We start from the raw sequence: 14,135 nt of genomic DNA, 5'->3' as shown, positions 1-14,135 counted from the left end.
CACTGCATCCTGAAAAAAATGTAAGTGGATAAAGACAGAAAGCAACCTGGGAAATGAACCGATTTCATTAAAATCCACAGTAAATAAAATCCATCTTCCCAGGCACAGGCATGTGTGATGCCATTGGTCTGGATGCACTTGCATCATTACATTCCTTTTCCAAAAGGAACTACACAATCATTTGTCAGGACCACTTACAGGCTTGTCACTAAAACCGAATCCTACAAAATCCAGAGCGATCACCCTTTGAAATCGCTGGGTCAGCCCTTCCCAAATCTGTAAGAGAAAGAGAGGAAAACGTAAGAGCAGCTACACTCATATCTCTGAGGCCTACACACCAAGATGGACAGTTCTACACTGTAGAGTATCAAAGGGGTAGCCGTGTTAGTCTGGATCTGTAAAAGCAGCAAAGAGTCCTGTGGCACCTTATAGACTAACAGACGTATAGGAGCATGAGCTTTCGTGGGTGAATGCCCACTTCTTCGGATGCATCACCCACAAAAGCTCATGCTGCTATACGTCTGTTAGTTCTACACTGTAGTTTCTTAAAGCTCCTCCCAGACACACATGCTGCAAACATAAATTGAACTGCAGTGGATTTGAGTTATCATAATAACCAGTATATTCATGACAGCAAAAGCCAACAGATCTTCTAAAGAGTTATTTCACCCATTCTCCACGATTGGGTTTTTCCCTGCAAAGGCCATATTGGCTAGATCCCGAGGTTCCCCTCTGGTTTGCCTCTCCATCCAACGTAAGACCCTGTTCTATAGCTATATCCTCTGGCCAGATGTACCATATGGGAATTGCCTTCAGAACCTGTCAAACTGATACCACGATCACTCAACAGGGAAGTCCACCTTCTCAACCATTACAAGGGTAGTGCCCCTGATCTCCCAAAAATGTGAGTATTTGAAAGGACTCAGATTTTGAGATGACAGCTGCGCCTCCCAGCGAGAGGCCTTTATGGAGTTATTTTTAAAAGAAAATACCAATATTCATATAGGCCAGTTGAGAGAAGCTGCCACCAACATCTTGGAATCCATGTGTAGCCAGAGATGGTTTTTGCTCCCTTTGGAGCTTACAAAATCCAGCATCTGGTCCCAGGAATGCCACACTTATTACCACCAAACACTTACACAGCATGGGAAACTGACATCATTCTTTACAAGTACAAAAGAACCCTGTTTATCCGACCCTCCATTATCCGGCTCTCCATATTAACCAAACCACCAGCACACACAAGTCCAGAAGCAGGTGATCTCTCCTGTGGCCACTAGATGGCGCTGCGGCCTTGCACTTTCCCATTCTTTGGCTTATCCGAATGTTTGATTATGGGATCTGGCCCCAGTCCCAATTTATACAGCAGAACGCTGTTATCTGATCTAAGACAAGTTTCCTGCCCCCAAGAACACACAAGCAAAATAAATCATAGGATAAAAATCTTAGGAGCAGAAGGGCCAAGGGATTAATAATGAGTAGAAGGGATGCTTGAAAGTGAGTCTTAAGGAGAGAACTGAAGTGGGGCAGGGCACTTGGCAGAGAACAGAGCACTCCAGGCATGGGAGACAGCATTAGAAAAGGCCTGAAAAAGGGTGTGAGATGAAGGAGGAAGTGGCAAGAGAGAAGTGGGAAGAATTTAGGGAGAGGAAGGGACATCAGAGACATAGGTAGGTGGAAAGAAGGTTGTATAGGGTCTTGCAGGTGATGGCTTAGCCACACTTTCAAAGCAATGACAAATTGTGCCAAGTTTCACCCAAGGGCAAAGTCTTGGCTATGAGAAAAAAGAGTGAAGTGGGCTGGGGGAGTCAAAACAAGAACTTTGCCACAAACTAGAGAAGCCCTGTTATTCATCAATCTCTCCTCTGTGATTCACTGGTTGGACAGGCCCATTTATTCCTCCCTGAGAGATTCCCCTCTCGTTTCCAGGGGAAGTGAGAATCACTCATTTTACTCACACAGTCCACGCTTTGTGCTTACTTGGTCCCCTCACCTTGTACCAATCATAGCTGGAGGTTGGGAAGCCGTGTAACAGAACCACAATATCTGAACTGCCGAGTGCCCCTGATGAATCTGAGGAGAGAACAGGACATCAGCAAGGCGCGCTACACTCCAAGGAGGCTTTCTCTTTAAACTTTAAAACAGCTGTACAGGATAACATATCAGGGACCCAACAGTAATATCAACCCAGCTGTGTGTTCCAGGCTCCCGAGAAGAGTTTTGCTGGTTTCTGAACACTAAAAAATCAGATCTCTCCAGCTGCAAAGCCTCCCTCACAGTAACCATTCTTAGACCTTAACACACAGACAACCCCCCCGAGACTTTGCCATTCAGAGACTTCTCAGCTTGCACAAAAACCTGTTACTACGCCTATTGTTCCTTAAGAGCTGGACAGAGGTGCCTCGCAGAGGAGTGCGTTTACACTGTTGGTGTAATGGCATCACGTGGGGGCTCACCACATTAGGCTACTGATCCAGTCTATGTACACAGACAACTTGGGAGCAACGAGAGTGATCTTACATTTACATAACACCTTTCATTCTGAATGATCCCAAAGCACTACACAAATTTTAAACTGATAGGGAAACCAGGAATCAGACACTCAAATGCAGCCATCTCTTGGGTAAAACATGACAGCTGTTTCACAGCACATAGCAGCAGGTTAAGGACAGGAAGTGGAGAAAAATACTGCTCCCAACTGCAACTGTGGCATGGGGAAGACTTGGGAAGTAAGTATATTGTGAGCATCTGTACTTAAAACTGCAATTTGGCCATAATTTAGAGCGAACACCCCTGCTCTCAAGAAGGGATTTGTGGGATCTTCAATGACAAGCAGCTAGGACATCATTTTTACGTCTCATCCAGAACGACAGCACCTCCAACTACACAGTGCTGCCTAACACCAACAGCCCACAAACGCAAGTGTGCCATTTGAGTAAACCTACCACTTCCAGTTCCTGTGGGACCTAACTGTTCCTGAGAAGAGTCGGATGCAAGCTACTCCTGGGGGAATTCTGCACCACTTCACGTGCACAGGATTCATATCCCATGCAGATTTCTTTACTTCCCCGCAGAAAAATTACTTTCTGATGGGGAAGCAAAGGGAAGCCACAAGAGCGGTCACATGCTCTTCCCCAGCAGCGCAGGCATGTTATTTCCGGTACCCGGAGCAGCGGGTGGAGAGGTAAATCACTGCAGGGGGGAGTTATGGGGGGATGGGGATGCCCTGGATCAGACACCCCCCTGGGGCCAGGTCAGGCCCACCCCCTGTCCACCCAACCCCCATGCATCCAATCCCCTCCATACCCAGATCCCTCCCGCTGAGCCTCACTCCCAGAACCCCCCCCACCAAGCTCCTCACACCCAAACCCCCACCCCGCTGAGCCTCACCCCCTGCTAGGGTGACCAGATGTCCCGATTTTATAGGGACAGTCCCGATATTTGGGGCTTTTTCTTATATAGGCACCTATTACCCCCCACCCCCATCCCGATTTTTCACACTTGCTATCTGGCCAGCCTACCCCTGCATCCAGATCCCCCTCGCACACAGACCGGGACACGGACTTCTGGGGCAGGTCCAGCCCTTGTGCTGTGTCAGGGTCAGGTGCAGCTTCATCGCCGAGTCCGTGTCCTGGGGTGGGGAACTGCAGGGTGATCTCCCACCTCTATGCAGCCAGTGGCCTGTGCTCCCCACTGCCATGGTGGAGCCTCCACATTTACTTATTGACAAATACAATTTGCAGACTTTTAAAATATTGTGCACAGAATTTTTATTTTTTTGGCGCAGAATTCCCTCAGGAGTAGCAAGTACGGTCCCAGCTTAGCTTATGAAATACAAGGGGATAAAAGCACAAGTTTGTACAGCTTCAGACACAAGTTACATATTTTGAACCAGGTTTTTCTCCAACAGAGCTTAATCGTGGCTCCAAAAATTCCCTCTGAGCACAAAAAGTGCAGGCAAAATCCCAACACTGACTAAATACCCCAGCAACGAGGGGTCACAACTTTTTTCTTACTATTATCCTGCACTCAGATACCCATAACCAGGCTATCAGAGGCACCCACAACCCCCAGCATCTGCTCCCACAGTGCCTAGAGGGGGGTACTAGGCCCTGTCACACTTCACAATAAGGCCCAAACTGCTTGTGGCCTTTAGGTACTACCGCAATATAAATGTTTAATAGTAACGATACCGACCCTGGTCCTAGACCCATGGTCCATTCCCCCAGAAGTGAATTAACTGACCTACAGTTGCCACTTAATTTAAGGCGGCCAGACCACTCCATTTCAGTGGAGTGTGGAGAGAAAACACCTCAAGAGCTAAGGAGCAAGGACTCCCCTCATCTTCTATTCAATCACTGCCATAGTTTCAACCCAGATTTGGCTCCCCTCTCACAAAGGACTGGCATCCGCATGCCCCTTCAGGCCACATCCCAGTACAAATGTTCCCATCGCACCTGTTTCTGTCCAGTCTGTCTCCAGTCAGTCTGTCTCTCTCCCCACACCCCTGTTTTATTATTCTATGTATTTATTTTAAAACTTTTTGCTCTTCTTCATTTTTGCTCCCTATCTCCCCCCAGTGTCTATGTTTTCCTTGATTCTCCAGTGCTTTTCCAGCATGCCTTTTTCTTTACTTTCCCCTAAATTCTTCAGTGTCTCCTTCCCTCACCCTTCTTCCCCATGCATGTCTTGCAGGGGATCTCCACTCTGTGCCAGGCCACCAGCTTCCATATGTTCCTCCCCAACCTTCTCTCCCAGGGCTGTCAAAGCTTCTCTCTAGTATTGCCTGGTGGCACAGACCGGCAGCACTGGAGAGAGAAGCCGTTTGTAGCACCACCTGGGGGAGGATAGCGAAGGCCCAGCACCTGCAGCTAGGCAGCTCTCAGTCACAGTGCAAAGGTCTGTCTGCTAGTCTGGCACCCCAGGCTGAGGAACCCAGGATCTCCTCCGTGCTGCAGAAAGCTCCATGTGGATGCACCACTCCCCTGTCACTCCTCACCTCTGTAAAAGATGTTTTGGGTCTTGTATGTGAAGTACCTTCCTGACGCCCTCCATGAGTGAAGGGCTGGGGACAGCTTAGGCGGAGGGATGTGCAGGTAGACAGCAAGGAGGGGTACGCTCAGCAGCCCCACCTGAATCCACCACTCTTTCATCCTGCAGGAGAAAACAAACACAGAATGAGCAAACACAGCACGATCTGCCCATCTGAAAGACTGCACAGTTGCACTAAGCCTTCTGTGTCTGCCTCATTGTGACATACCCCACTGGTTTAGTTTGAAAGCTCTGATTACCCAACATTCCCCCGGAAATTCACCCTCAAACCACATCTTTCCACCAGTGTCTGTTTTTCACCTTCTCAAGACACCAAGATATATTAGTCTTGAAACCGTTCTTTCTGCTGCTGTTAAAATTGAAAGCCTTCCACAAAACTACTAGTAAGGGAATCACAACTCAGACCAAAACTAAGCAGTTTTGTAGCAACCATAAGGCCAGACTGACTGCTCCCAGGGTTATACAGTCCTTTTCTGATCAGTAGTGCAGTTCTGTACTTCATAGGATTTTCAGCCCAGGTTGGCAACAATCAAAGGTTTGCCTGTTTGGTATTCTTCTAGGCATTTACATCATTTTCATCTCTGTGCCTTATATCACAGGTAGCCTGTGTGAAATGAGTTTGGTGTGTCAGTCAAGTTCTTAATGGTCAAGTATCTACATACCACCACCACCTTACAACATCCGCCAACCAGATAAGTGCCAATTTTAGCCTAGAGACCAAGGACTCAATGGGCTATGAAGATTACATGGCCCCCTAACCCCTGGTGCCTCCAAATCAGGTGTTTGAGGCACACATGTGGAATGGTTCTGGGCAAGCTTGCACCACAACTGTATTTATTCTGGGGTTAGAGAGAGGACTTCAAACTCCAGGACTGTCAAGCCATCAGCTTCCACAAGCATTAAATTCACACACGGATTGTGAAAAATCTCCACATTTTTGATTGTTCTCAAGTCAATGGGCATTTTACTTCAATCGGAGCAGGATTGCCTTCTTTGTAACATTATCTACATTGTGTGACCATTCTGTATAATTGTAGAAATTCTATAAATATCACTTGAAATTATTTATCTACTTTGGGATCTTAACAAAAATGTCAGCCTCCAGTCACCACAATCAGCTCCCTCACTGGCATGAGAGCTTAATTCACACATACACAACACTTAAAGAAAATCCTCTTAATAATGACATTCTTACAAAGGTGCTGGGCTCCACCCTCAGTTTTGGATTTCACACAGACACCACACTGAAACAAAGAAAAGAAATGCACCAAGCACACATTGTTGTTCTGACTAGCAAAACCCTGGGCTAGTCCAGTTTTGCTGATTACTCGCCCACCCATACTGTCAATGCATCTGAGCCCTGACCGGCACCAGCCACTGCTATTCCAGTCCTGAATCCACACACATGCGTCTCAATCCTAATCTGCAGCACTTGATGTTATTCCAAATCCTGACACACACACACCCCCAGAGCTTTGCCCACACACCTAAATCTAGAGCGATTTGCAGCATCTCCTGTTATTCCAGCCCAGCTTCACACACAGCTCTACCAGTAAAAGAACAGGAGTACTAAGGTGCCACAAATACTCCTGTTCTTTTTGCGGCTACAGACTAACACGGCTGCTACTCTGAAACCAGCTCTACCAGTGCACATCAAGACTGACAGGGCAGCAGCCCGTGCTATTCATACCTGGGATTTCCCATACACACTTCTTCCAAAGCATCTCAATGTTGATCTGCAATATCCCATGCTACAGGGCCGGCCTTAGGGAAAACAGCACCTGGACAAACTTGTATTTTGGTGCCCCTAGCCCCAGTTGCCTTCCCAGGCTCCCCACTCGATCCCCATCCCCCCCACCCCATTGCTCCAAATTCCCATCCATGAACTTGCAATCCAGGCCCACTCTGCTTCTTGCCTCTTAACCACAGCACCCCCCTGACCACGTCACCCACCCGTAGGGCCGGTCTTGCCCTGCAGTGAGTCACATCTGGATGCCACGGTGACGGGCATCATAGGAAACCCCACAGCAACCCTTTGACTCCCCCAGCCAGTGCTACAGGGAACCCTCATCTGGTTGTTGAGCAGGACAGCCAAGATAACATAGCAAGTGATCTGCCACACTCCAACAGGGTCAGCCGGCACTGGGGCAGTCATACCGCTCCCCCTCAGCATGGCATCCAGCTTCTCTGACAGAGCCCCAGAGGGTCGGCAGCTCAAGGGGCAGCAGCACAGTGGCAGGAGGGCACCAGAGGGCTGTGGTGGCAAGGGCCCATGGTGACTTGAGAGCCCCAGAAAGGTGGGAGGGAACCAGAGGTGTATAGATCGAATCACATTGGTGTGGGGATGGGGGGGGGGGCGGTGACGTAGGGACTCCAGAAGGGCAGACCTCTCCCCACCCCCATACTGAGCATTCCCAATATTCAAGTACCGCTCCCCAGTCCCTGGAAAGAGGGTTATTGGGAGAGGTTAAAATGGTTGGGTGGTGATGGTGGAAGGTTCACTCCTGAAATATCCCCAACCCCCTGCACTAACACCTCTCTTTGGAATGAGTAAGGTGAAGGGGGAGCCCCTGAGAGCTGAGGAGCATGGGGAACTGTGGGGTCAGAGTGTGGCACACAGGAGGGGGACCTTGAAGACATGAGGGACACCCTGAGAAAAGGGGAGAATGGGGGGGGGGCTGAGAATTGGGAGGCTGGGACCTGTGGGGCAGAGGGAGGAGCCTCCTGGGAGCTGTGTGGGCATGGAGGGGGGCTAGGAGCTGGGGCACAGAGAGGAGTCCCCTGGGGCAGGCTGGGAGCTGGGGGCACAGGGAGGGGTCCCCTGGGGGCTGGGGGTCAGGACCCCCTAAGACTTACTGGTCTCTTCTTTGCCCTAGAGTTTTAGTTCCCAGTCCCTTCCCAACCTGGAAGACGATGGTGACTTCCAGCTCCTGGCTTTCGTTCAGGCCGCCCATTGAAAAAGGAACAGCGGGGCTGGGACAGTGGGAGTGGGGTGGGGGGGGAGGGGAGCGGAGAGCTGGTTTGCAGAGTGCAGAGGCTGGACTACGAGCCAGGCTGGGAGAGACACCATGTGGGGCGGTGAGCAGGGGGCCTCTGCTCAGGAGCAGGGTGTTCCTGCCACACCCTGCAGGCAGAAAGGGAAAGCCCGAGCCCCTTGCCTCTGCATCAAGGGGCTACTGCCCCCACTGGCTACGGTGCCCTGGGTGAGGGCCCATGTTGCCCTGCCCTAAGGCCAGGCCTGCATGCTGTTTCATTTGTATTACTGCACACAATTGCCATTGTGAAATAAAACCAAGCAAACAACTGCAAGCAGAGGGATTGCAACAGAGAATCAGTTTTAACCAACCTTTCCCTGAAGGCTTTTCAGGACTATGGAGGTTTTGTTGAAGCTTCCTTTGTACCATCCGTGTGCACTTAGGGTAAAGCAAAAAATGCTGTTCTCTTTCACTTAAGGCTGCCCAAAGTGCAGCACATCAAAAACGGGACACAAAGGGAAATGTAATTGTGACCTTTTTATTTAAGCCATCAACAAAATGCCAGAACTGTTATGTTGTTGGTCTTCTGAGCGGAAATAAAATCAGTCTTGTGTAAGGTTATATCACAAAACTGAGCAATAAATTGCTTACATCCATTTAAAAATCCAATGAATTATTTTAAAGTGAACAGTACAATGTCAAATTACTCCTCAAAAACTGACAAATTTCTGCAGGCTGCTTTCTCTTATGGCAGAAGTTAGGGTTGTAAACTTAAAGCTGCCAAAGACTATAGTCACAATATCTAAGCTTGGGCGTTCTTGGATCCTGTCAGCCAAAGAATCCTCTCAGCTTCCAGAGCGAGTCTTAGCCTTTCGTTATTACATTATTCAATGTTACATGCATTCAGCAGAATCTACAAAAGTGTCTTAAAAATGCAAACAAAAGCATAAATAATTAACTTTACACAGACCCCAAACCAGACCCGCACGGAGTTAGAGAGGCCCCTAGAGAGAGCCCCATGCTGCGGGAGTCTCTCTGAGAACGCTAGTGTAACTGTGCAGTTATAGCATTAATCATCAATAGGTCACTAGTCCCAAGTCTGTCCTGCACAGAGCTTCGCGATATGCCCCAGCAGACAACTCTTTACAACAGCAAGTGCTCAGTATTTAGCAAGAGAGAAAAACAAAATGCTGTCAGAACAGTTTGGGGAGGGGGCAAAGCCTCACCTCTCACTCCAGGGGGTACAGCCCTCCCCCACCCCACCATCACCTCTAGGGGCAGGAGCACAGCCCCCCATGCACCCCCTTCAGGGGGCCCAACCTCCCCCCAACTCCACCCTCACTCTGGGAGGGGCAGAGCCCCCCCTGCACCCTCACCTGGGGGCACAGCCTCACCACCCACTCCAGAGGTCACAGCCACCCCCGACCCCACCCTCACTTATGGGGGCAGGGGCACAGACCCCCATGTAACCCCTCCAGAAGAAACAGCCCCTCCAGGGGGCACAGCCCCACCCTCACCTCTGGGAGGGGCACAGCCCCCCAGGCACCCTCTCCAGAGGTCACAGCCCTCCCACCCCCACCATCCCCTCTAGGGGGCAGAGCGTCCCCCCACCTTCCACGCCCCCTTTCCCGGGGACACAGACCCCCCCCCCGACCCCATCACCGCCAGGGGGCAGAGACACCCCCATTCGCCCCTCCCCAGGACACAGCCCCCCCCCCCGAAGGGGCAGCCCATGTTCCGGGGGGGGGCAGGGCCCCCCCCCCCGGGACAGAGGAGCCGAGCCTCGTCCCCGCTGAGGGGCTCCTGGGCGCGCGCGCTTCACACCCCCGTTACCTGGGCTCAGGGGTGGGGGCGGAAGGCGGGTTCCATGCTGCTATAGGGGCGGTCCCCCGAGGGCGTTGGAGTGCGCATGCGCGGCCCACCAGGGAGCCCATCCCTTCCATAGAACCTCCCCAGCGTGGCTAGAAAGTCCCGCAACCAAGGCCGGGCGCCATCGACACCTGCTGGGGCGCGGTGGTACTGCGCAGGCGTCTGCAGCTCTGATTGCAAGGGGAATGCATCCTGAATGCCTGAGGCTGGTAACAGCTTTTTGCCCTGGAAATCTATGCCATCGCTGCGGGTACAGCTCCTTGCGCGCTAGGCATGCAGGGCTTTTTCTGCAGCTCTCGGCTGCTGCAGGGTTTTGCACTAGGCCTGCAGACTTTTGCCTGCATCCATCTCCTGCTGCAGGTGTTTGCATGAGGCCTTCAGATTTCTGCATGAATGCATCCGTCAGCAGCTGCAACTCTTTGCACTAGTCATGCGGGCCTTTTCCTGCATCCCTCTGCTGCTGCAGTTCTTTGCAGTAGGCCCATAGGAATTTGCATGCACACCTCTCCTATTGCAGGTCTTTGCATGCAACCTTTAGCAGCTGCAGGGCTGCCGGGAGCGGGTTTGGGCCTCGGTGAAAAAAATGTTTCGGGCCCCCCAGCGAGCGTGGACCGGCTAAACAGGGCCAACGAAGCCAGGCCTCAGGCCCCCTTCCGGACTGCCGGGCCCTGGTAATTCGTACCGTTTCTCCCCCCTCCCGTCGGCCCTGAGCAGCTGCAGTTTTTTGCATGAGGTGTGCAGACATCCCTCCACAGTTGTGGGTCTTTGTACTCATCCTGCTGCTACAGTTCTTTGTACTAGGTATGCTGGTTTTAACTCTTTGCATCAGGCAACCCAGTCTGTGCAGGAACTGTCTGCTACTTCAGTTTTTGCACTGGGAGTGGAGTGAATTTTCATTGTACAGGTACCACGAAGCAGCTTCGGCTATTTGCACCGTGTATACGTACTGTTTGAAGAGATTGGGGGAAAACTGCCTAACAGGGCAAACAAGCAATTCAACAAGTATTCCAAACAAGGACTGTATTGACGTCATAGGGAATCTTGTCACTGATTTTAGTGGGAGCAACGTCATCAGGCCTTAAGGGTATATTTTCCAATATTTTCTTTCTAAAATAGTCTGGTGTCCAATGGAATGTGAGCTGATCGCGTTGTCTAAAACCATGCGTGCACCATGCTGCTGGCAACAGCTTTTTGCACTTGGGATGCAGACTGCAGTTGCAGCTCTTCGTTTTAGGCATAGAATCATAGGATTGTAGGACTAGAAGGGACCTCAGTAGCTCCTCTAATCCAGTCCCCTGCACTGAGGCAGGACTAAGTATTAGTCTAACTGTTGGCCAAATAGGGCCCGTTTCCCCCCGGAGCTTACCTAATTACACCAAGGAGGCACGGAGAGACAAGAAGACGGGTACCAGGTTCTTTATTAATCGGTCAGCTGAGCGGGTGCCCTCATCGGCTCATGCCAGAAGAGAGACACACCTTACATGGCCTGAACAGGCCCTTTTTATAACCAGTAACAAACAACTTAGCCTTCATTCTTCTGCGTCATTATGCTGACCTATAGATAATAGGTTACACAGGATACATATATTATTCTGGAGAGGGAGATACAAGAGACATCTGTTGTGGATACATTTGTCATTTTGAAGGGAGAGCAAGGTACATTCCTTGACCCTTTGCACTAACTACCTTGGGGATATCTGGAGAAACAGCTGCATATACTTGTGAGCCAAGTGAGCCAATTAGCAAATAGCTGACATGGTTAAATGCATGGTTAGATACACGTCCTTAATTTTATTTAGATCTTTAGGCCTTTTCCATCATAACCTGTTCTTAAAAACCCCCAGTGACAGAGATTCCACACATATCCTAGATAATTCGTCTCAGTGCTTGACTACCCTTATTGTTAGGAAGGTTTTCTTAATGTCTAACCTAAATCTCCCTTGCTGCAATTTAAGCCCGTTACTTCTTGTCGTATCCTCAGCGGATAATAAGAACAGTTTAACATCTTTCCCTTTATAACAACCTTTTGCATACTTTAAGACTATCATGTTCCCCCTCAGTCTTCGCTACACTAAACAAACTTTTTTTTTCCAATCTTTTCTCATAGCTCACATTTGCTAGACCTTTAATCATCTTTGTTGCTCTTTTCTGGATTTTTTTCCAGTTTAGTCCACGTCTTTCCTGAAGTGTGGTGACCAGAACTGGAAACTGTACTCCCGATGAGGCCTTAACAGAGCTGAATAGAGTAGAAGAATTACTTCTTGTGTCTTGCTTACAAAACTGCTAATGAGTCAACCTCTGTTAGTCTATAAGGTGCCACAGGACTCTTTGTCACTTTTTACAGATCCAGACTAACATGGCTACCCCTCTGATACTTGCTTTAATAATATTCATTCTTCTTATTTTTTTAAGGGCCTCTTTTTTGATTTTCAGGTTGTTGAAGATCTCATGGTTAAACTAGGGTGGTCTCTTACCATACTTCCTATCTTTTCTACTCATTGGGATAGTTTGCTCTTGTGCCCTTAATAATGTCTCTCTAAAAAACTGCCAACGCTTTTTTCCCTTAGACTTGCTTCCCATGAGATCTTACCTACCAATTCTCCGAATTTGCTGAACTCTCCCTTCTTGAAGTCCATTGACTTTATTCTGCTCTTTTCCCTCTGACAATTCCTTAGAATAATGAACTTTATCATTTCATAATCATTTTCCCCCAAGCTGCCTTCCACCTTCAAAATCTCTCCTAGTTACTCCCTATTTGTCAGAATCAAATCTAGAACAACCTCTCCCCTTGTTGCTTTCTCCTCCTTCTCCAGTAAAAAGTTGTCTCCAAATTTGCATTCCAACAATTTGTTGCATAATCTGTGCCCTGCTGTGTTATTTTCCCAACAGAAGTCCCCCATTATGAGCGATGTAGTTACACCAATATACATTTTATAGTGTAGACTTGGCCTAATAACTAGAGGACGCACCCTTTGTAGTTTACCTAGGCTGAGCCGTACATCTAATGAGAGAGATCCTGAGGGCATTCTGCACCAAAAAATTAAAACTTCTGCGACAAAAAAATAAAAATTCTGCGCACAATATTTTAAAATTCTGCAAATTTTATTTGTCAAATAAATGTGGAGGCTCCAGCATGTCATTGTCAAGCCAGGCCTTAAAGACCTCTAAGGAAGGAGATTCCACCACCTCCCTAGGTAACCCATTCCAGTGCTTCACCACCCTCCTAGTGAAATAGTGTTTCCTAATATCCAACCTAGACCTCCCCCACTGCAACTTGAGACCATTGCTCCTTGTTCTGTCATCTGCCACCACTGAGAACAGCCGAGCTCCATCCTCTTTGGAACCCCCCTTCAGGTAGCTGAAGGCTGCTATCAAATCCCCCCTCATTCTTCTCTTCTGCAGACTAAACAATCCCAGTTCCCTCAGCCTCTCCTCATAGGTCATGTGCTCCAGCCCCCTAATCATTTTTGTTGCCCTCCGCTGGACTCTTTCCAATTTTTCCACATCCTTCTTGTAGTATGGGGCCCCAAACTGGACACAGTACTCCAGATGAGGCCTCACCAATGTCGAATAGAGGGGAAACATCACTTCCCTTGATCTGCTGGCAGTGCTCCTACTAATGCAGCCCAATATGCTGTTAGCCTTCCTGGCAACAAGGGCACACTGCTGACTCTTATCCAGCTTCTCATCCACTGTAATCCCCAGGTCCTTTTCTGCAGAACTGCCGCTTAGCCAGTCAGTCCCCAGCCTGTAGTGGTGCATGGGATTCTTCCTTCCTAAGTGCAGGACTCTGCACTTGTCCTTGTTGAACCTCATCAGATTTCTTTTGGCCCAATCCTCCAAATTGTCTAGGTCACTCTGGATCCTATCCCTACCCTCCAGCATATCTACCTCTCCCCCAGCTTAGTGTCACCCGTGAACTTGCTGAGGATGCAATCCATCCCATCATCCAGGTCATTAATGAAGATGTTTAACAAAACCAGTCCCAGGACCAACCCCTGGGGCACGCCGCTTGATACCGGCTGCCAACTAGATATTGAGCCTTATAGTCCATTCATCCAATCCATACTTTTTTAACTTGCTGGCAAGGATACTGTCGGAGACTGTATCAAAAGCTTTGCTAAAGTCAAGATATATCACGTCCACTGCTTTCCCCATATCCACAGAGCCAGTTATCTCATCATAGAAGGCAATCAGGTTGGTCAGGCATGAATTGCCCTTGATGAATCCATGTTGACT

At 49.1% G+C, this 14,135-nt stretch overlaps 2 protein-coding genes across 2 annotated transcripts in view; one reads left to right on the top strand and one right to left on the bottom strand.

Annotated features, from left to right (window-relative positions):
- The window catches only part of MEST, a 29,298-nt gene extending 19,357 nt beyond the window's left edge, over positions 1 to 9,941 (bottom strand). Inside the window, exons 1-4 of the mRNA XM_026648585.2 lie at positions 9,861 to 9,941; positions 5,000 to 5,154; positions 1,994 to 2,073; positions 199 to 276 (exon numbers count right to left, since the gene is read on the bottom strand). Coding sequence (XP_026504370.1) covers positions 199 to 276; positions 1,994 to 2,073; positions 5,000 to 5,153 — 312 coding nt within the window. The 5' untranslated portion in view covers position 5,154; positions 9,861 to 9,941. The remainder of the gene's footprint in view (positions 1 to 198; positions 277 to 1,993; positions 2,074 to 4,999; positions 5,155 to 9,860) is intronic.
- A 385-nt stretch (positions 9,942 to 10,326) lies between these two features.
- The window catches only part of CEP41 (centrosomal protein 41), a 49,290-nt gene continuing 45,481 nt past the window's right edge, over positions 10,327 to 14,135 (top strand). Inside the window, exon 1 of the mRNA XM_026648888.1 lies at positions 10,327 to 10,371. Within this exon, the coding sequence (XP_026504673.1) occupies positions 10,327 to 10,371 (45 nt within the window). The remainder of the gene's footprint in view (positions 10,372 to 14,135) is intronic.

This window comes from Terrapene carolina, unplaced genomic scaffold, assembly GCF_002925995.2.
Source record: "Terrapene carolina triunguis isolate 2854851 unplaced genomic scaffold, T_m_triunguis-2.0 Scaffold68, whole genome shotgun sequence".
NCBI classification, from domain to species: domain Eukaryota; kingdom Metazoa; phylum Chordata; order Testudines; family Emydidae; genus Terrapene; species Terrapene triunguis.
Note: the sequence above shows the minus strand (reverse complement) of the source record. Positions and strands in the feature narration are given on the sequence as shown.